We start from the raw sequence: 24,104 nt of genomic DNA, 5'->3' as shown, positions 1-24,104 counted from the left end.
CACTGTTAAAGTCTACAATCAAGAGAATACTTCATGAGAGCAAATACAGAGGGATCACCACAAGGTGCAAACCATTCATAAGCGTCAAGAAAAGAAAGGCCAGATTAGACTTCGCAAAAAAAAAAAAAAAAAAAGAAGAGAGAAAAAAACAAAGAAAAAAGCCAGACCACTTAAGGAAAAGCATTTCTTGGACGGATGAAACTTAAGATCAACCAGTACTAAGATCAACCAGGGAAGAAAGAAGTATGGAGAGGGCTTGGAATTGTTAATGATCCAAAGAATACAACATCATCTGTGAAACATTGTGGAGCAGTGTGATGGCATGAGCATGCATGGCTTCCAATGGGTTACTTGTGTTTATTGATGATGAGACAGAAGACTGAATGAATGAATTCTGAAGTGTATAGGGATATACTGTCTGCCCAGATCCAGCCAAATGAAGCAAAGTTGATTGGATGGCGCTTCATAGTACAAATGGACGATGACCCAAAACATACAGCAAAAACAATCCAGGAGTTTTTGAGGGTAAAAAAGTGCTTAAGGCCATCATTGCCTGCAAAGGATTCTCAACAAAATATTAAAAATGAACATTTTATTTATGATTATATTTATTTGTCCAATTACATTTGTGACCCTGAAAATAGGGTGACTGTATTTTTATACAGGATGTAATTCCTAAGCATTTTATGTTATACTTTTGTTAAACACCTTGAATTACAGCTTAAAAGGATACTCCATCCCAAAATGAAAATTTTGTCATTAATCACTTACCCCCATGTCGTTCCAAACCTGTAAAAGCTCAGTTTGTCTTCGGAACACAATTTAAGATATTTTGGATGAAAACCGTGAGGCCTGTGCCTGTCCCATAGACTGCCAAGTAAATAACACTGTCAAGGTCCATAAAAGGTATTAAAGCCATCGTCAGAATACTCCATCTGCCATCAGATGTGCAATCTGGGTTATATGAAGCGACGGGAACACTTTGTAAGCGAAAAAAACTAAAATAACGACTTTATTCAACAATTCCTTTGTCAGCAGTCTCCTCTGTGTCTCTCCATATCACCGTATGCTGTGTATACTCTTCTGTATCATCCACGGCGCAAGGATGCGCTTTGTTTCTATGTGTATTTAGCTTTGATTTGAAAGAAAACAGCACATCCTTGTGGCGTGGATGATACAGAGGAGCATACGGTGAGATACAGAGATCATTATTTTTGTTTTCTTCGCTTACAAAAAGTGTTCCCATCGCTTCATATAACCCAGATTGCATGTCTGATGGCAGATGGAGTATTCTGACGACGACTTTCATACCTTTTATGGACCTTAACACTGTTATTTATTTGGCAGTCTATGCGACAGTCACAGGCCTCCAGGTTTTCATCCAAAATATCTTAAATTGTGTTCCGAAGACGAACGAAGCTTTTACGGGTTTGGAACGAAATGGGGGTAGGTGATTAATGACAACATTTTCATTTTGGGGTGGAGTATCCCTTTAAAGTCTGCACTTGAATTTCATTTTGATTATTATTGAGTCGAAATTAATTGTAAAAATGCCTCAAAAATATACAGAAATAAAAATATTATGTATTTATTAATTATAAATTATGTGAACTATTATGAAAAAGTAATGTGCAATTTTATAATAAAAACTCACCAAAGGCTCTAAAACAAAAATGGAAATGACAGTTGCTCATGATATTTGAAATACATGTTGAGGTTTATGAATTTTCACAACAATTTGGACATTGTTAGTTACAAATTAAATTAACTAGTAAGAGTGTGCAAAGTACTTTAAGAGACTTTCTAAATGTCCACAAGGACAAAGAATGCCCATAGCTGAAGAAATAACCACAATCTAGAATCTAATATGTCTATATGAGAAAAAGCACAAACATAAATGACTGCACATCAAGCAGAACACCATTTATTTAAAAAAAAAATGCCTTCATAAATAATTTATATCTGATATACTTAAACCTCCCATGATTACAAAATAAACTTTATAACTGAAACCACAAATGAAGGAAACAGACAGAAACACCATAACTGATATATTTCAATCATAAACCTGAATAGGGTTGTCATCCTCAACAAGACAGCAATTAGTAGTTTCCTATATTATTATAATCATGAGGAGTAGATTCAAATAAAATAATGCTCAATGAACTACCTGCACATACAATTGTCATATCTGCTATAATAGTGAATAATTTCTAGGTTTTATTGCTTTACAATAGACACACAAACATGTGAACATGGCCTACACTCTTAAAAATAAAGGTGCTTCACGATGCCATAGAACCTTTAAGAACCATCTGAAGAACCTTTCTGTTTGACAAAAGGGTCTTTGTGGCGAAAGAAGGTTCTTCAGATTATAAAAAGGCTAGAAAGAGATGGTTCTTTAAAGAACCTTTGACTAAATGGTTCTTTGTGGAATCAAAAATGTTTTTTCTGTGGCATCGCTTGAAGAACCTTTTGAAGCACCTTTATTTTTAAAAGTGTATATCAACAGCTACAGTGAGTATATTGCTCTTTTATAAGCTCTCTTGATAACTGATATTCATATCATAAGGATATGAAAATTGTTCTGTAATGTTAAAAATATTAAATAAATATCATATGAGTAATGGAATCAATCCAATAGCCCCTGCACTGCACCCAGTGTTACATACTACACACCACTGGCTTAGCAATAAAAACGACAATAAAATGTCTTACATTAAAAAAAAAAAGCGAAAGAGCAAAGCTGCTACAACACTCAGATATTAAAAATAACAACAGAAGATAGTAGCTTTTAATAACCAATTATTAGACCCTCTACCGTAATCACAATAAAGAATGAGAAATTTTAAAATGAAAAGTATAACATCCCGAAAAGACACAAGTTAAATGCATGATATTCACAATAAATATTCAAGTATGTATCTCTCGTATGAAGTGAATGTTGTCAGCTTGAAAGAGCTGTAACAAAAAACAAGCAACCCTTTTATAAACATTATTCAGGCGGAGTGTAACGCACGACAAAATGAAAGCAGGAAATTAGTTTTGAATTAAATTTATTTTTTATATCTCTAACCTTTTTAATGGAATGTCGACTAGAGCTAGAATTAGGCTAGAAAGGGCTTCCTGGTCACCGCCAGCGCTACCATCAGAAGAAAAATGTGGCTATTCATGCATTAAAATCATACAGACCATAATTACCAAGCTTTACTCGATTACATTCACTCTTAGGCCTAGTGGACAAAACCCACAATTCCACAATTAACTATTCGTGCAAATTATTGTGTAATAATTGTTTCAACTATAATGGCTTGTCAAGATAAATGTGTAATATGAACCCAAATGTTCTTGTGGATCATTACAGTTACCTGAAAACTCAGTAAAGTAAATCTGATCTAAAACAAAAGTCACAGTGGTGTATTTGTGCACCTAACAGATAGTATGTTTTTTTTTTTTTTTTATTGGAACTGCATGTTTAGAGGCACTTCAGAAAATTGGTGATTTGCTACTAGATTTTGGGGTTGATCTGAATCACATAGAAAAGTTAAAAAGGTAATTTAATGACAAACCAAGCGCTTAAGTGTCATGGTGTTGTGCAACCTTCATTAAAATCTGGGCAAAAATACGTTTCATCCATCCCTTTTTAGTGAATCAGTGAACTAAATTTATAACATTTTATCTTTTTGCAAGCATCTTTTAAAGTAATATTATTGCAATATCGTTTTCAATTATGAAACTTACATCAAGTATTATTATTAACATTGGTTTAATAGCTCCTCAAAAAACAAGTGACTTATGTTTATGATTTAAAATAACATTCGTAATAAAAAGACACAAAAAAGTTCAAAACTTGTAGACTGTAAAAGGCACACAAGCATTAATAATGAAAAAAATAAAAGTGGTCAATCGCAGTAATAGTAGTCAAACGCTCAGCAGAGGCATTAGCAGTGCTTGCTGAGGTATGCGTAATTATGTGTATGATAGCGAAAGTTGTTGTAAACTATGTTTGTGATTGTGTGTGTGTATGTGTGTGTGTGTGTGTGTGTGTGTGTGTGTGTGCGCGTATACTTCAGCAGTCTGTTACTCATGCCAGAGGTCATGACTCACCTCGAGAGCCATCAACCCTCAGTGCCATAAAACCAGACAATCTCCACCCACTTGCGTCCCTACTCACATGAAAACCACTCACGTGATCCAGACCTAGGAGAGTGGACTAGGCCGAGGTCTCAACAAATAAGGGTTACCCTGGAGACAACCGAGCCTCACAATAAACTATTCCCTGTAATCCTATTTCAGTAGTAAATACAATCCTGTCCCAGCATGTGCAGTCAAAACAGAAAAAAAGACTATATACTGATATGTTCAACTACAACTGTATTCATTCTATATGAATAGATGTGTGCCAGATTATTCTCAGATGTTATGAAGAACCTGAAAAAGTTTGATCCTGTAGAGATACCAGGCTATTTTGGAGTATTTTGCTTTAGACGAGGGGGGTGGGGGGGGGTTAGGGGTTGTCGGAGGGTGACCTTCCCCACTGGAGTGATGTGTGCGTCTCTGTCTGTCTGTCTACACATGAGAGCGGGAGGTCAAGTTGAGCCTTAGAGGCTGTCTGCTCCTGAACGGCAGGAACCACAGGATCTTCCAGCGAGTGCCAAACACCTCAGCCATCGCTTGCTGCCACGACCGGTGCGGTCCACTGGGGGCACAGAATAAATTAAAGTATGCATCTTAAGCTGATGCAAAATAATATCACATATAAAATATGAATTATGCAGAGAACCTAAGAGCTTAAGGAGAGACCTAGTCTAGTTGTCACAACATTTCTTAGTGCAAGTTCATTTTTTTAAATCAAAATATATTCTGTATAGAGACACACACCCTAAACATTTTGGCTTTAAAAAAAAGCTACTGTGCAAAGTTACTGCACTAGATTAAAGAAGGTTTATTGAATACAAGTTGAACTATTGTGCCCAATAGCAGGGCATGTTTATTACGAATCCTGATATTAAACATCTTAACAGAAATTTTAAAATAAAAAAAAAAAAGGAAACAATCGAGAAAAAAAAAAAAAAAAAAAAAAAACCCCCAAAAAAACAAACAAATAACCAACCACTTTTTTTTTTAGCCATAAATGTTAATTTTGAATGTTTTGAACTCAGTGTTTGACATCTGTACTACCATTCAAAAGTCTGGATTTTTCAAAATCATTTGAAAAACAAATAACAAAAGAACAAAAATTATTTAAAACAAATATAAACAAACTACAAAAAAACAATATTTATTTAAAATGTCTTTAATGTTTGAAATAATTAAACGCAATTAAATTAATAAATAAATAAATAACATCTTACAGAGACCAAACTTTTGAACAGTGCACATACAAAACCAGTGATGATAGATAGATGGATAGATGGATAGATAGATAGATAGATAGATAGATAGATAGATAGATAGATAGATAGATAGATAGATAGATAGATAGATAGATAGATAGATAGATAGATAGATAGATGTGTGATTACACTTTTGACTCATATTCAAGCTGTGACAACTAGTCCTAGTCTCCATGTCTACATGTAATGACTGGGTAGAGGACATTACATTATTATTAAATGGCTGATATGATGCTGTAAGTTTTGATACTTACATGTCTTCCAGTAAGTGTGACATCTTCTCTATAGTAGTTGTGTCCTGTTGTTGAAAACAATGAAAGATATTGCTTTGTATCACCAATGAACTATGAACATGTCATTTCTTATAAATTTAGGAGACAATACAGCGACAACTCATGAAATGATTTATGACAGCAAGCCAGTGGATTCAAGGGGGTGAATTGGATCGGTTTTTGATCTTTCCCACGCTGGGAGTGAAAACTGCAACAGTATACACTGAGACAAAAGAGAGACAGTGAAGCCGACAGCAGCAACACTCCCTTGGTGCCCTCCTCACCTTGCCAAGTTGGCACAGGGGCAAAAGGGCATCTGCCTGCGGACAATGGGACCGCGTGCATAGGGATGCTAAAATCCCCCCTGCTTGCCAGGTGAAGAGACGCGGCAAAGAGAAGAAAAAAAAAACTGAATATGTAAATAAGGTAGGATTAACAGAGGCGAGACTGAAGGGCCTGTTTGTGTGAAAAATGGTGGACGCGTGACTGACAGTGGCTTTCTAGAACAATATGTGCTTTGTGTGTGATACACAAGACAAACACATAAAAAAGACTCTATTCCCAAAGCCATAAGACATTATGTAAGAAGTCTGACTTGAACTGTTGAAGTCAATGACTGAAGTCAGATTCACATTGTGAACCACTATTGGACACACTCTTGGCCTGGAGCAGCCAGTGTCATGCCAATTGGACCTGGCTGCAGTTCAGGCTGAACTGATCTGGGCTCAGAGAGCATGCGTGAGGAAAAGATCTTTGCAGGGATCATTGGTTAAGTCTGCTTCCTCACTTGCTATGACTCGCACAAGGCTACGCGCTAACCACCCTGTCAGACGCTAAATCTTTTAAGACATCACAACACGGGATAGCAGGTGAAGGTGTAGCTTGTGTGTTAAAGCACTGGGACTTTTCTGGCCTTTGGATAAGGAGATGGCTTAAAGGCAGGACAGGACACAAGATAAGACAGCTTAACATGGACTTTTAGCAACACAAGATTAGCGTTGTCAAAGGAAGTCTCCTGTAGGAATGGGTTAGTGTCAAAGGTCATCTAAAAGAATGGCTGGACACAGCTTGTGTAACATCTAATGAGAAAACTATTATATTTTCAGTTGGTGGAATTACACAAATGAGCCGTTGTAGGAAGACTCAGCTGTCCAGAGGGTTTGGAATGAGGATAGAATTGGGTAAAGTGAACCAAAGCAAGCGTTGTTTCATTTAATGGGTGGACCTTTATACTAAAAAGATGGAGACCCTCATATTCAAATGATAGAGGATAGGATGTGAAGTGAGATGTGTTCTTTGACACACTTCCACAGCATATGGTGGACGCGTGGGGGTCAAGTGAACATGACTGGGAACCAGAGAATAAGATTAAGGGGAGCTGTATTCTTTTTAAAGGGCTGCACTTTTTACCGAATTTAACTAGGTCACTACTAATCCTCTTTGCCCTGGCTATCACATGAAGTCATCAGTTAAAGGATCAGAGTTAAACATGATTATCCCGCTCCCCCCAATCATAGCCATGTTTCAGGCCTAATCAACAGAGGAAGGATGGAGGACATAACAGAAGTAGCAGAAAAGAATGAAAGACTATATTTGTTCTTTTAGCCAAACAGGCCAGTGTGGTTGCAATGGGCAGCAGTTTGGTTTTCCATTACATTAAAGGAATAGTTCACCCAAAAATGCTGTCATCAATTATTCATCCTCACGCTGCTCCATACCCTTAAGACTTCTTAGTAACACTTTATGGTGAGTATATAGTTAAAGTACTTAAGAACCATTTGCCAAACTACTTATTTGCAATTAATTCATATTTCATAAATTGTAGTCTTTACATCGATACATTAATAGGTTCGTTGAAATAAAACAGGATAATTTATAATTCATTGTCACTTTAATTTACAAATTATTTTTAATGATGATTTACTGGTAACTGATGCATTTAAATGTGATCTCATGAGCATTTGTATGTATTTTATCTAACATTTACTTACATTTGCAGAGACACAAAAACACAATATTTACATATTGACATAACTACTGTCACTGTACATTTTCATTTTTCATTTATTAAAAAGTGGTTATGTTTAAGGAATAGGGTGGTTCATAAAAACATTAAGTCACTACTTGTAAAGAAACTTAATGTTCATGTGTAAAGTGACTGAATAACACATATGCTGTATTTCTAAAATTTTAGGAATGCAATTCATGTCTAATAAAGGTACTGTAGGTTATTGCCTTTCATTTTGTATTTTCTGTGACCTAATCTAAAGTGAGAACAATTTGCTCCTGGTAACCATAGCTCACATTCTGTCATTAACACTGTTAGAACTGTTAACACTTGATAATAAAACATTTAAATCTTTACATATGAGCTAATTAAGCAATAATAATTTGTTAACTATTTTGACAATGAATAAAGAACTCACTTTTTGCCCATAACATTAACGTATTAATGTATAGACAACAGTTTATAAACTGTGAATTGACTATAAACTAGGTTTGCAAATGAAGTGTTTTGTTATTTTATACTTGTGAAAAGTTACCAAGTTGGTTACCCCAAAACGCCATTGATCAAAGCACATACAGGTGCATCTCAATAAATTAGAATGTCGTGGAAAAGTTCATTTCAGTAATTCAACTCAAATTATGAAACTTGTGTATTAAATAAATTCAATGCAAGAGTCTTTGGTTCTTTTAATTGTGATGATTTTGGCTCACATTTAACAAAAACCCACCAATTCACTCAACAAATTAGAACATGGTGACATGCCAATCAGCTAATCAACTCAAAACACCTGCAAGAGTTTCCTGAGCCTTCAAAATGGTCTCTCAGTTTGGTTCACTAGGTTACACAATCATGGGGAAGACTGCTGATCTGACAGTTGTCCAGAAGACAATCATTGACACCCTTCACAAAGAGGGTAAGCCACAAACATTCATTGCCAAAGAAGCTGGTTGTTTACAGAGTGCTGTATCCAAGCATGTTAACAGAAAGTTGAGTGGAAGGAAAAAGTGCAGAGGAAAAAGATGCACAACCAACCGAGAGAACTGCAGCCTTATGAGGACTGTCAAGCAAAATCGATTCAAGAATTTGAGTGAACTTCACAAGGAATGGACTGAGGCTGGGGTCAAGGCATCAAGAGCCACCACACAAAGACATGTCAAGGAATTTGGCTACAGTTGTCATACTCCTCTTGTTAAGCCACTCCTGAACCACAGACAACGTCAGAGTCGTCTTACCTGGGCTAAAGCTTTTGTATTTCATTTGGAAACCAAGGTTCTAGAGTCTAGAGGAAGGGTGGAGAAGCTCATATCCCAAGTTGCTTGAAGTCCAGTGTTAAGTTTCCACAGTCTGTGATGATTTGGGGTGCAATGTCATCTGCTATTGTTGGTCCATTGTGTTTTTTGAAAACCAAAGTCACTGCACCCCTTTACCAAGTAATTTTGGAGCACTTCATGCTTCCTTCTGCTGACCAGCTTTTTGAAGATGCTGATTTAATTTTCCAGCAGGATTTGGCACCTGCCCACTCTGCCAAAAGCACCAAAAGTTGGTGTTGGTGTGCTTGACTGGCCAGCAAACTCACCAGACCAGTTTTGGGGTATTGTCAAGAGAAAAATGAGAAACAAGAGACCACAAAAATGAGCAGATGAGCTGAAGGCCACTGTCAAAGAAACCTGGGCTTCCATACAACCTCAGCAGTGCCACAAACTGATCACCTCCATGCCATGCCAAATTGAGGCAGTAATTAAAGCAAAATGAGCCCCTACCAAGTATTGACTACATGTACAGTAAATGAACACTTTCCAGAAGGCCAACAATTCACTTCATTTTTTATTATTGGTCTTATGAAGTATTCTAATTTGTTGAGATAGTGAATTGGTGGGTTTTTGTTAAATGTGAGCCAAAATCATCACAATTAAAAGAACCAAAGACTTAAACTGCTTCAGTCTGTGTGCAATAAATTTATTTAATACATGAGTTTCACTATTTGAGTTGAATTACTGAAATAAATGTCCACAAATAAACTTTTCCACGACATTCTAATTTATTGAGATGCACCTGTACATAAAACCCATCAAAACTGTGAAACCCAGAAACTCAACCATACTTGCTTGACAGGTCAGAGCAAATCTCATTTGTTCTTGCATGTCAAGCAATCATGTTTGACCTTTTGTTTACCATTTTCGATAGGGATGCATGATAAATATCGGCACGATATTAATGCACATCTCATCAGTAAAGACGGTTCTGTAATCAGCAGTAAATCTCTACACGTGCGTGCTTTCACGTGGAGCAGCATTTACTACACAGAGCCATTGTTCACGGACAAGCTGAGCAAAACAACGAACAGATTTTGTGCAGCTTGTCAGTGAATAACGGCTCTGTGTAGTAAATGCTGCTCCATGTAAAAGCACGCATGTGTAGAGATTTACTGCTTATTACAGAACCGGTTTTACTGACGAGATACACATTAAATATCGTGCAGATATTTATTGTGCATCCCTAATTTTCGATCTGCTTTATTTATGACCTCTGATCAATGTTTATATGTAAATAAAACTTAAACAAAAATTAAATCAAAACCGTAATATAAATAAATATAAGGCAATCATGCCTTTTCAGAACACCTGGATTTGAAACTGCTATATTTCAAATATTCAGTATGTGAGTAATTACTAAAATGATGCAATCTCTGCTGGTGAGATTTTGAATAGCGAACATTTTATCGATGCATCAAACCTTAATTTTCTTAAACTGTTTCTACAAAAAAAATAAATAAATAAAAACATTTAAGACTGTAATTATCTACAAAAAGCATTAAAGGAGTCTTGAGTAGAGTTTCCACACAAGAAGACGAATCTCACCATAGCAAGTACAAGTAATCTCTATGACCAAGTCAGTTAAACCTGCTAAGATGACAAACTCATTTATTTACTCAGTTAAAGAAAAAAGCAAAACTTACTGAAAGGATTCCTTTGACTTGTGTGTAGAAAAGGCTGCTCATTCCACCAAACATGATCAGCCCCATGAAACAAGACCCACGTAGAAGAGCCAATTCATGATGTACCGCAAAGTCCGCCTAAAAAGACATGTTACACATGTGCTATAAATGCTCATGGACAAATTAGACTATTTCCAAGTTAAATCATTATGCTATGCATGCACCAAGAGGATTTTTGCACTGCAGGCAGTTATGGGAAGCGATGTGACATATTTTGCTTTTACTGCTGAAGGCTTTTCTGCGTCTATTACACTAAACACATAGAAACACACATAAATACACAAAATCCACAATATTTAGCTTCTTGTGGGAGCTTTTCCAAGAGATAACGTCACTATCTCTCCCATACAGCCGTTTCTGTGCCCATACTGCATCTCTCGCTTCTCAGCTGCATCTGTTTACTCACACACAATGCTCCACAGAATAAACAAAAACAGGAAATTAAGCGTTATGGGCTTTTATTTGCAGGCGGTCTGCCGTTGCCATGATGGCTCAGCTGTTCAGCTGCATTCAAGTTGGAATGATGCTCCTTTGAATTTAAATGCTCTGACAGAAAATACACTACTATACTCCTGATTCTTGAGACATGCAACAAAACAAGTCCCACAATGTTACCTGCCATTGGTTTTTAAAATAGCCACTGTGAAAAGAATCAGAGATTATCACTTGTTTTTAATAAAAATGTATAATTTAATTTGATTTTATCAAAAATGGTTAAATCTCTCACTATCCCAGTATCACTAGTCCTCAGCCTATAACTCTAAAATATACGATTAAAGATTAAAAACTGCAACTTAGGAAAAACAGAAATATAAATATTCATCCTTAAATACTAAAATTAAAAACAAATACACTACTATGTTTTGACAGCAAGAAGACAGTTTGGCAGCTGTCTCTCCCTTACCCTGAAGGTCTTATTTCCACATTTCATCTGCTTTAGTTCATAAAGGTCACACAGGTTCCTGTTGTTATATTTATATTTCTCTGTCTTGTGTAACAACTATGTACATTCCAAGCATTTCCAATCAATTTTTATTATCAGTCTGTAAAATATTACATAGCAAATTACAGTTATAAAAAATGCAATAAAACAGAAAAGGGCCAAACTTTGGAAATTTGCTGTTTGCAGGTGTGTTTTGGATGAAGTGATATGGCATCAGACCGGTATAACTGATCAATGCATGCAAATACAACTTGTATTAAGTTTCTCTCATTCAAAGTAACAGCTTATTCAGTACTTAACAGTAATGCTGATGCCACCTGCAGGTCCCTAATCTCAGTTAAGTGGTGCAAATCCAATGTTAATCATCTGCCTCCATTGAGAAGATTCTACTGAACCACAGAATAATAAAATTGGCTAAATAAAAAAAAAGCAATGTCTGCATAGCAGTATACATCTAACAAAAGGTTGTGTGTATTGTACTGTATCCCACAATGCAATGCACCTGACTTGACTATCCATATCAAATGTGATAAATGAACTTGAAATCATATTCATCTTGATTGTCTTTTGGTACTAGCTGTACTCATAACCATTCAAATAATAAGTAAATATGTAAAATGTAACTGAAAAGTACCATGCTGTTATTAGTAATATGCCATAATACATACATAAAACATTAAAAAAGCTTGTTCATTGGTTTTACCATATCATGGCCCATATGTACTGTGTTTACCTAAAACAATGTGTGCACTGAAGTTGAGGTCCACCCACATGACTCTAAAGGAACAAGTGTACTTTTAAACCACTGATCTATAATAGTCATTATATACAGAGAGAGAGAGCAAGAGATCAGTGTTTAACATTTATTTACATTTTACATTTACATTTATGCATTCAGCAGACACTTTTATCCAAAGCAACTTACAGTGCATTCATGCTATACATTTTTTTTTTTTTAACCACCTATAAAACTATAAAAAACTATAAAAACTGTGATTTAAAACTATAAATGTTCCAATGACTTTAAGCACCTGGGCAGTATAAATGGAGGTGTGTAAATGAAAGACCGTCTTACCCGGTCCACCGAGGACAGGGGCTGGAAGTAGTAGTACTGGCAGAAGTCCAACACCAGAGTGTAGAGACTCAGAACCTGAGTGTAAAAACACAGCTGCAAAAAGAGCCAGTGGTTATCCTCCCCAACACAGTTATTAATCCTGCATAGACAGAGAGGAAAGAAATAGAAACATTTTTCAGGTATTTTTAATAAAGTATAATAAGAATTGCAAATGAAAAACATTAATACCTAAACTAACATGAAAGTGAAAAAAAAATCTATTATAAAACCCTGCTCTAAAGCAGCATCCTAAACAACAACAAAACCCTCAAATGATTATTTTGAAGCACTTCAAATGGGTAGGAACTCCACAAGGCACACAAGTAGTGCTCCGCACAGGAAACTTGACTTAATTTGACAACTGATTTTAATACAGTTTGATATTAACATGTTGTAAACAAAACACACAAATACACAATTCCATCACTTTTCTAAACATCCATGTTTCACGATGTACTAATTTGGATGATTCTTGAGGTGATCGCAAGCATAATTGCAAAGTCAATCCAATTTTAATGTTATAGGTTAATGTAGCAAATTAAAATTGTTCAAATAACCAAAAATATATGTTTTGTCCGTTTTGTTCAAGGTAATTAAATAAAAAAAAATAAAAAAAATTAACAATAAGAATATGTAAAAGTATGGTATTCTGAGTGAAATGAACCCCTGTGGTTGGCGCTAAAGGGACAGGAAGTAATGTAATACATTTATACATACACACAGACACACAACACATTAAATAAATAAATGATATATATATATATATTTATTAGTGCTGTCAAATGATTAATTGCATCCAAATAAAAGATTTTGTTCCCCTAATATATGTATGTGTACTGTGTATATTTATTATGTATATATAAACACACACACATGCAAGTGTATATTTCAGAAAAAAAAATATTTTTATATATTAAATATACTTATTTATAATATAAATTATATAAATATAGACAGTAAATACATGTAAATATTTTCAAAATTTATACTGTATGTGTATTTATATATATATACATAATAAAATACACAGAACACACACATAATATGCTAACATATAATATATATACGTGTGTGTGTGTGTGTGTGTGTGTGTGTATGCATGTGTGTATATGTTAATATTTTTTAAATATTTTTCAATATTATTTTATTAAAAATTGATGGAGCAACACATTTTGTGGGTAAATAAAAATAAATCTTAAAACTTATTTTTTTGGTTTATTATTATTATTTTTTTAAATCGTATAGAGTAAGAGTGGAGGTTGTATTTTCTAAATAGGGCATTTGCCCCATGCTGGTGAACCTTTTACCTCGATTATCACATTAATTTTTGTCCCTTTAGCCCCAACAGTAGGGGTGCTTTTCATCCCAAATATCATACTTTTACATATTATTCAGTTTTTAAAAGTTTTGATTTAATTACCTTGACAAAAACAATCATACAGTTATTAGTATGTATTTTTGTCTCTGTATGATATTCAACAGCAACTGTTTGGTTGCCCATATTCTTCAAAATATCTTCTTTTGTATTAAGCAGAAATTCCTATATGTTTAAAACAACTTGAGGGTGAGTAAAAGACGACAGAATTGCCATTTTTGGGTGAACTATCCCTTTAAGACAGATCACGCCACAGGAAGAAGCACCAGAATAAAAAACATGAGAGAAAAGAAAAAGGGCAGAGAGGGCCAAAAGAGAGAGCAGGATGAACTGTTAGTAAAACGAATACAGAAAATGATCCGGCCACGTTTTTTTCCTCCTCTTCCCTCTGCCATTACAGGCGATGACAGGGAGTCACGATTTGCTGAGTCCGGACAGACAGCAGCCTTCTTCAGCTGTACTGTAGGGCTGGACTTAACACAGGCTTCTCTGGTCACTTGATATCGCCTCTCCCTCTGTTTTACCTCTCTACAGAGACTTCATTAAACTTCCTCTATACAAAACCCACCAGGAATGTAAAGCTGTCTGGGGTACAGGGTCTTTTAAGGTTATACTGTGAACTTGGGTCAACAGGCCAGATTTCAGTTTGGATCCTAAACCACTGTAAAAATCTCAACATGTCTCACACAGAGATAACAAGCATCAGAGCACCAGTAATAAAATTAACTTCTTTTTTTTTTGGTGACTATTAATTAATAAGCTATTTGTGTTTTCACATGCACATAACACATGAATAATATATAGATACAGAACTTTTTTTAAAGACTGCTGTGCTTCAAACAAAAGCTTGTAGTAGTGTATTGACTTCATTATTGCTTGTTAAAGTTTTACCAGGGACAGTGATGGTCCATGCGACGGACACAGTGGCCACAGCGGCTGCAGTGGTGTGACCTCTTTGGCCTCATCATGTTGCATTTATTGCACAGCTCCCAGTTTTCTCTCTCTGAAATGACAAGAAAATGACAAAAACAAACAAACAAAAAAACATTTTCAGTGCTGCTACAAAAACTGTAACAAAAAAGGTCTTTGCTGCCATCTAGTGGTACTTAGAGAAAAAAAATATTTGAATGTTCAGAAACTATTTTAGTCTCATCATATAAATTCAGGACAAATGACTGTATAAAATTGCTCATCCATGTGAACAATGACATGCCTTAAAGTTGAAAACTGCTAAAATACTTAAATATTACTCATTTTAAGCAGGTTTCCTAAACACTGTTTTTCTACTATTGTTCGATTAAGTAGCGAGTCCCGGGCTGATGGGAAGCTCAATTATACAAAGTATTTGCACTTTTCAGGAAAATCAACCTATGAAAAGGTAACTTACAGCTGTCTCTACAAACAACTGCCAATGTGTGCTGCATAGTGTTCACAAATTACTATCAACAGGCAATGTTACTTTCAGCAATAATATTATGGGCATGTTAAATAATACTGTGCACCAAAACATGTAAGCCTATATTATGTAACACATTTACATTGAATTAATCAGAAATGTTTTGTCATTAACTGGAACATTAATAAATATAATATTAGTATTGTCATTTTCTTATTTTTAATCTCTCATTTTGACAGATAAATGTTGTATTTCCCTGCTTTAGAAAGGGATTTTAAATCTGTTTTGATAGGGATTTAAGTCACTTGTACATTACTATAACATTCTAAAAATTGTCTAACATACTAAGTGAAGGTATTAAGACTAAAGTCACTGAACACTGAGGTATACTGCCCTCATCTGGTTAGTTAGTGGAACTTCATTAAGCATGGTAAATATTTGGTCTATGACTTCACACAACTTTAAATAAGTTTAATCACACATTAAAGTGCACACACAAGCAAAAACATTGACATTAACTTAACTCATCTTTAGAATTTACCTGTATGTATAAACATTTTACAGACATATTCGCAGTGGAAAAGGTCGAGAATATATGTAATCAATTTTATGATAAATAATGGCACATTGTTTTATATTTGTTTCTCATTTTGTGTCTGTGGGGCACTTAGCTTTAGCAATTTAGCAGATGATAAGGGCAAATCAATATTTTATTTGTTATAATTATTAGATTATTGCATCCAGATTAAATTCCAAAGCATACAGTTTTAGCAAGGCCACTTATTAATAAATTCTTTAATGTGCAAACTAAATTATTACATTAAAGTAGTATGAGAAGTATAGAAGAGTCCTATGAGGGGGATGAGAATAGTTTAGACAGACTGTGGATTAATAACATACAATAATTGTTACACTGCACTAGGAAAAAAAAAAAAAACATAGGTGAGCGTTAGATTTCATACCTGCGAGTGGAATTTTGGGGTCCTGAGCAAGTTTTCCGGGGTCTGCGGTGGAAGCCCTGAATAATGCTGAGACGCACAGAAGTGATGCTAGATAGTAAACTGAGAAAGAGAAGGAGACAAAATTTCACATTCATCACAAAATCTAATCTAAAAAGTCACTAAATCTAGAAAAGAAATGATGTCAAACAGACACAGAGAACAATTACATTGCTATTTAACAACTTCCTGAAAACGTAACTTAAAGCTTGTGCAATTAATTCATGCATAGCCCCTTAATGTAAAGAAAAAAATTCATTGTTACAAAGGATTAATATTTCAAATAAGTGCTTTCTTTTCAAAGAATCATGGTTTCCACTAAAATTTTAAGCAGAACAACGGTTTCCAAAAAAAAACACTCCTTTTCATTTGCCTGCTTTCTTGCTCACTCATAAGTCACTCCCTGAGGTGGCTCTTTTAGTAATAGTATTTATAGCAAAGCATTAATAGCAAAGTGATGTAGAGTGTGAGGTAATCCAAACAAAGTAACAAAGTAAAGTAACCATACAAAACAAATGCATATACATACAAAGTGGAAACAGTAAAGACAACTCTTTGTAGAATCACCAAAAATAACCTTGGAAACTGGGCTTTTCTCTCACATTCACTCATTTCGGGATATTGTGTATATATAACAATTGTCCTTCTTTCTTAAATCTATCTGCATATTAAATCGTGCTTAATCTTGTCTGTTTAGCATTTATTTACTAACTTGTCAACTTTGCCATTTACACAGAACCAAAGCCTAAAGGTGTAGACATACTACATTTTCCATACCACTGACTTCCCTTGAATGTGGGAAACAGGAAACGCAAGTTCATGCAGATTTTTCTGCATTCCAAAGTACAAGTCTGGTAAACTCTGACCTGCAAATTCATATCACGTGAAGATGTGTGACCAATAGAAGATTGGTGTGTCACAGCGTGGACTCTTAACTGAATTAAAACAGAATTGCAGTTAAGTGGAGTAGATTGTTAATTTTTACATTTCAGATGTTTTTAAAGTATTGCTGTCAAACAATTAAATCGCAATTAATCGCATCCAAAATAAAAGTTTTTGTTTACATAATGTGTGTGTGTACTGTGTTTATTTATTATGTATTTAAATACACACACATTCATGTATATGTTTAGGGAAAATGTTATATTTGTATATTAAATATATTTATATATAACAATATAATATGTAAATGCATGTAAATATTTTCAAAATATATACTGTGTATGTGTATGTATATATACATATATAGACTGTGTATGTATATATACATAATAAATCTACACAGTACACACACATATATTATGTAAACAAAAACTTTTATTTTGGATGCGATTAATCGCAATTAATTGTTTGACAACACTAATTTAAATTTAAATTCTGTTTTTTAAAAAGACTCTGCATACAAGCAGTGTTCATAAAAGTTTTGCAGGCTCAAAGTCTAGTGTGACCGCAGCCTAAACGTTTAACACTATTCTCTTGTTGTCTAATATTTCCTTCATAAATGCAAATCTAGTTTCCCTTATGCTCACACAGTGCCAGGTTTGTAATTAATTCTGAACTGTTGATGTGTCGTGGTGTAAAAAAAAAAAAAAAAAAAAAAAAAAAAAAACCTGTCCTGCTACTCTACTTACTCTCACAGTGAACAAGACCTCGTTATCTCAATGCTCTTCTCTGCTCTGCTCTAATCTAAGAAGAAATCACGTTTTAACCGACTCATCTGAAGTTTTTACCCAATGATCTGCACAAACCAGAATGTAGAACAATAAGATTTCAGTAAAGCTATTCTCACCTGAACCTGAAAAAAAAACTGATTGCAACACATAATAGGGGCTGGTTTCGGTAGAACATGGTCACAGAACTTACAGACCACAAATGCAGCAGGTATGTGTCCCTCTGTATAATGTGGCAATAGCACCAGTTTGGGAATCAGGAAGCTGTTGTAGAGCCAGATAAACAGCACCATGCTTATGCAGAACCAGCCCATGGGGTCCACCACAAAATGCAGTCGTAGCTTCATCCTTCCAGATAGTATATATGCCAGGATAACCGAAGCAGCTCCTGATAACAGACACAATGCAGAGTTTGGATCAATGGTAGCCAAAAGTACCCTTTAATATGGAACATATTGATTTGTTCATGGCCAAAAAAGGATATGAAAAATTAACCAGCGTATACAATAATGTCTGCACAAGTACATCAATTAAATGAGGCAAGTCAACAGTGTGGTTCAAAAGCCTAAGACTATATTGAGTTCATGCAGTTCAGGAGATTTGAAATAATAAGACATTCTGAAATGCATATTTAAAAAAAAAAAAATAATAATAATAATAAAAATATCCTAATAATATATTTTAGAATAAAAAAATTGAAGTACTTTCACAAATGCTCTTAGACTTTTGTATCTTATTGTATATGAATATCATGTCAAAAACATCCAATCAATACGCTCTTTACAACACAGATTGGGGGATTAAAAAATATTTCTAATATTTTAAAATACTGAAAATTATAAAGTGGAACATTTTCTGATATTTTGTCAGTGGCATAGTTTTAAAATATTGTATAAATGTTTACTTCAGTGTTGAATGAACTTACTGCTGATTTTCAGAAACGGATAGATGTATGCATAATGTTAGAGGATACTTAAGTGCCTCAGTATTATAATACCTTGCATATGAAGAAAATGTATGGATGAAGCTTTACATGAATCAGTGGTACCTTTTTAATGGTGTCAGTCCACAGAAAGCAGCAGCATCACAGTGGCCCTAGCCATGACAACCTAAAACACACAAAACAAAAAAATGTTTTTATCAGTAGGCCTGTATGTGTCAGATTTGTTGTCTGTAGTTTAGCACACACACACAAAAGAAAATCCTTCGAGAGTGATCCCGAAATTGTCAGATCAAGAATAAGTTATCTGCAGATGTTTGAGTTAAAGTGACGAATGAGGTCACATGAGAGACACCTACTGGACTACACTGGCTTTGTTCACGCATACGCCCATGTATTTAAACTGATCGTGAGAAATATTTGAGCAATGGTAAAAGGCACAGAAAGAATACATGAATAAATAAAAATAAATGACTGCATTGTTGTGATTTCTCACCTAAAACGGCACTTCTCTGCAAGTGCGAGATGGACTGATATTTCTCTTTATGTTGTGAGAACAGACACAGTTTAAGAACAAATCAGTTCAGTACACAAAACAGTCACATCTAATAAAATAACTCATGTTAACATTTCTGTACGGCATTTCTGTTCTCTCCGTGTCTACTCATCATATATTTATTGTAATTAACGTTAGTAAACATGTCCTGGCTGTGGCTCATGATGAGTGAAGCCCACGAGGATGAAACACAACCGAATAAAGACCTGGCTGGTAAACAAACCCACAACCTGCGAAAAGGAATATGAATATATCAGATTATCGAAGCATAATAATACTCACTGATTTTCTCACACGATGGTTTCTCTGTTGGGTGTCGCGGGTTTAGCGTTAGATTCTATGATTGTAAAATATCAGCTCTTCCTGGACTGTGATTGTACGGAAGCCGCAAAGTGCGGAACGCTTTTTGTGTCCAGCGCCACTGAACTGTCAAAATGGCTCACGAGCGCGGGCCAAAAGCCCTTATAAAAAGTACAGTGCTAACAATAGTTTCCAAAATATAGCTATTATATCAAGACGACTTGTCATTTCCGTTTGCATTTGAGCAAGTTAAAGTAAGGAGTGAGAAGCCAGAACCAGAGGAAGCAACATTAGACGGTAGTAGAGATGGGCGTATGGATCCGAAGTATCGATATATCGATACTGATGCGAGTATCGAAAGTATCGATACTCAAACAAAAAATATCGATACTAAGGTGTGTTTTATTTACCAGTGATTTTGTTTATTTAACAAAGAAATAATGCATTGAATTGGACGAATAACCTATGTTAGTAAATAATTGTGTAAGATAGAACTAGTTTCCTGCTCATCTGAACACATGCAAATGTTGCAAGACAGAACCAATCCATCACAGAGAGCGTTCACTCACTTCTGACAATGCGTTCAAACAGGGCTGCGTTTCCCAAAAGTATCATAAGAAAGCTTTCCCAAAAGTATCATAAGAAAGCATTAAAGCTTTTGGGAAACGCAGCCCTGAACAATGCTTATCAGAGGACAGAAAAAAAAACAAACATATTTTTGGGTTTTTCACAATAAACAAATTGAAATTAGTCTTCATAGTTTGTACAATTACATTTATTGAAATTGAACGTTGAAAGATAATTTTGATCATGTTCTATTCTGTAATGTTAATGTAAATAATACACTGTCAAACAAAGTTTGCATTTTATGCGTGCAACAGCCTGGCAGTTATGAAAATGAACCATGGTTTTACTAGTTTAACTGTAATATTGGTAACATATTACAGAAATATAACCTAATAAGTTACAATTAAGGGGTTTTGAATGTTATAATGCATTTAAACAAAGTGGTTATCATTACCCATTTTACTCTTAGTAATTTAATAATTTAATAAATTTCATAATTTATAAGTTTAGTTCAGAAGTATCGAGATCGCTGTATGCTGTGTCAGCTGCCACAGAACAGCGTTTGTCCAGCGGATATTCTCCATATTCTCCTAAATGGCACCATGGTGATGCGGAGGAGACAAATTGTTGAATAATTATTTTATTTTATTTTTATTTTGTGCACAAAAAGTATTCTCATAGCTTCATATAACTGCGGATGAACCACTGATGTCACGTGGATTATTTTACCGATCTCCTTGCTACGTTTCTGGACTTGGGAACATTTCAGTTGCGTGGCTGTCTGTAGGGTCAGACAGCTCTCAGATTCCATCTAAAATATCTTAATTTGTGTTCCGAAGATGAACGAAGGTCTTACGGGTTTGAAACGACATGAGGTTGAGTAATTTATGACCGAATTTTAATTTGGGGGTGAACTAACCCTTTAAAGCTGTGGTCTTTTACTTTTTTGTGTTCAAAATTTTACTAAATTTCTATAATAAGCGAGTACACTATGAATCCATTTTCCAAATAGTGTTTGTGGCTTGTCCTGAATCACTGCGGTACACCTATAATAAGTGTTTATATTCGGACTATTTATACTGGTTCGGGTAGGTACCGCTGCGGAGTAGCCCAGTACCTGCGTGATTTGCCATAGACATAAACAGAGAGAAGTAGCTCCGGTTACAATGTTCTTCCGCAAGACGCACGCAGTTCTGTTTATTAACCGCTAGAGCGCCAAAAGTCACGGACTGCAGCTTTAAGCAAATAGAATAGCAGGATGTATTATTTTGTCTTTTAGGTTTAAAAAAAAAAAAAAAAAAAAATATTTTGTCTTTTAGGTTTTAAAAAAGCCCTCTCAAAGTGTTCTACAAATCTTTTTTATATATATAGTCATCAGTCCAGTTCTGATGAAATGCACCCAGCATGTTGGCATATCAGTTTAAGGTAGCCTACTCAACAACACAAACCTAATAAATAATAAAGTAAATAAAAAAGTAAATAAATGGTAAAAGGATATTATGAATCCTCATAAATAATAATAAAAAAAATAATTTTACATTTAAATTGTTTTGTTTATCTATATCACTATAAATAAATATATTTTATAGGCTACAATAACATCTATTAATAAATAGCCTACTGAACATGCATTTCTGGTCAAAAGTTTGGGATTTATTTATTTATTTGAGAAAAAAAGGGACAGTATAGACATTTATAATGTTACATAAGATTCAAATAAATGCAGTTTTTTCTTTCTATTAATCAAAGAATCAAAAAGAACAAAAATATATATTATGGTTTCCACAAAAATAATAAGCAGCACAACTGTTTTTAACACTGATAATAAGAATAAATGTTTCTTGCACACCAAGTCAGCATATGAAGGATCATATGACACTGAAGATTGGAGCAATTGCTTTCTATTTTCTATATTAAATATTAAGACCTTCTAAATACAATTTATAGAAAAAAAGTGCTCAGATTTAGTTTTGCTTTTTAGTTATCTCATGCTGTAATTTATTTATTTTATAAATGTGTCCTTATATGTCAGGGGTGGTGAACGTCGGTCCTGGAGAGCCACAGCCCTGCAGAGTTTTGCTTCAACCCTAATTAAACACACCTGAACAAGCTAATCAAGGTCTGAAGGGTTACTAGAAATCAACAGGCAGGTGAGTTTTAATTAGGGTTGGAGCTGAACTCTGCAGGACTGTGGATCTCCAGGACCGGAGTTTGCCATCCCTGTTATAGGCTACCATCCCTCACACCCACCAGTAAAAAGCTGCTGGATCTGCCTGTTCATGACACTTTTGCATGCCTTCATTCAAGAAAAGAACCATTTTGGTTTTTTTTTTTTCCAATACACACATGCATATACAAACAAACTCATTTCGATTTCTCAGTTTCTTTCGATCCTTTCAAAATGCTCACAAGTCTTGACAATCCCTGATCAACTCAAATCCAAGCCAGTGGTCAGTATAGAAGGTGGGTCACTGGTGCCAGATGAGTTTGCTTTAAAAACCTTATACCCAGATTTGAGAAGAACAAACCAACTAACCTCCAAACCATGAGAAAAAAGGCCATGCATGTGCATTTATTTTGTTAATTCACTTTTATTTGGAGTGCAGATTTTATGTGTGCCATGATTCAGTAGACTTATGCATTTAAATAAGTGCTGTCAAATGATTAAACATGATTAATCACATCCAAAATAAAAGTTTTTGTGTACATTATATATGTATGTGTACTGTGTATATTTATTATATATGTATAAATACACACACATGCATGTGTATATTTCAGAAAAAAAATATTTTTATATATTAAATATATTTATAATATAAATTATATGAATATATAGACAGTAAATACAAGTAAAATATTATAAAATGTATACTGTATGTGTGTGTATTTATATACATAAAAATACACAGAACACACATATATTATGCAAATGAAAACTCTTATTTTGGATGCAATTCATCGTGATTAATCATTTGACAGCACTACTTTAAATATATTGTGTATCTTCTGCAGAGTGTAATAGCGATGGTGCCCTTGATACCCTTATGATATCAAAAGTGTTTACCCCCCAAAAGGTGCATACTAGTATCTTAAAGATACATATTAATACCTAAATTGTGCATACTAGTACCTAAATTGTACAGATTAGAAGATTTTCAAAAAGTCCCACCACAGTGACAGCCTTTGTACCATTGTGCTGGTGTGAAGTGCTGATATATTTAGTGAGATTTCTGTGTTTTCACATCCATTATCTGCTTGTGTATAAAATATATTGTGTTAAGGACAGACCTGCACATGCTGATTTACACTGCAGTCACATTTGATTTACTTTTATTGTCATGTACTGAAATCGCTTTTCTCTGCACTTAGTGAAAGAACAGCATTTTAATTAACTTAGCCTTAAAATAAATAGTGATTTCACTATAATATTACTGTCACACACATGTAAGTGTGAGCAGACTGTGTTTGTGTGAGACAGCGCTGAATGTCTGCTGGAGCTTGGTGCCTTTATGTTGAACAGCAGGAGGGCCGTCTGCACTCTCAGCTTCCGCATACATCTTACATGCTTTTA

The 24,104-nt window shown here is 34.6% G+C and overlaps 1 protein-coding gene across 1 annotated transcript; it reads right to left on the bottom strand.

The window, feature by feature from the left end:
• Positions 1–4,043: 4,043 nt before the first annotated feature.
• On the bottom strand, positions 4,044–20,251 carry zdhhc21 (zinc finger DHHC-type palmitoyltransferase 21). Its single transcript, XM_042728366.1, has 9 exons — positions 19,946–20,251; positions 19,216–19,276; positions 18,361–18,555; positions 16,462–16,560; positions 14,995–15,106; positions 12,690–12,828; positions 10,633–10,749; positions 5,651–5,694; positions 4,044–4,699 (listed from the first exon to the last, which is right to left on the bottom strand). Exons 3-9 carry the CDS (start codon positions 18,512–18,514, stop codon positions 4,570–4,572), a joined length of 795 nt encoding a protein of 264 aa, XP_042584300.1. The 5' UTR covers positions 18,515–18,555; positions 19,216–19,276; positions 19,946–20,251; the 3' UTR covers positions 4,044–4,569.
• Between the last annotated feature and the right edge of the window lie 3,853 nt (positions 20,252–24,104).

The sequence above is a fragment of the Cyprinus carpio genome, chromosome B7 (assembly GCF_018340385.1).
Source record: "Cyprinus carpio isolate SPL01 chromosome B7, ASM1834038v1, whole genome shotgun sequence".
Classification (NCBI taxonomy): domain Eukaryota; kingdom Metazoa; phylum Chordata; class Actinopteri; order Cypriniformes; family Cyprinidae; genus Cyprinus; species Cyprinus carpio.
This window is presented reverse-complemented; position numbering and strand designations above follow the sequence as displayed.

Excerpts from the sequence above, each read along its gene's own strand:
- zdhhc21 (XM_042728366.1), bottom strand. The coding sequence starts at position 18,514 with ATGAAGCTACGACTGCATTTTGTGGTGGACCCCATGGGCTGGTTCTGC. Across the intron at positions 16,561-18,360 it reads ACCTGCTGCATTTGTGGTCT|TTTACTATCTAGCATCACTT; the intron begins GTAAGTTCTGTG and ends TCTCTTTCTCAG. Across the intron at positions 15,107-16,461 it reads CCCCAAAATTCCACTCGCAG|AGAGAGAAAACTGGGAGCTG; the intron begins GTATGAAATCTA and ends TTGTCATTTCAG.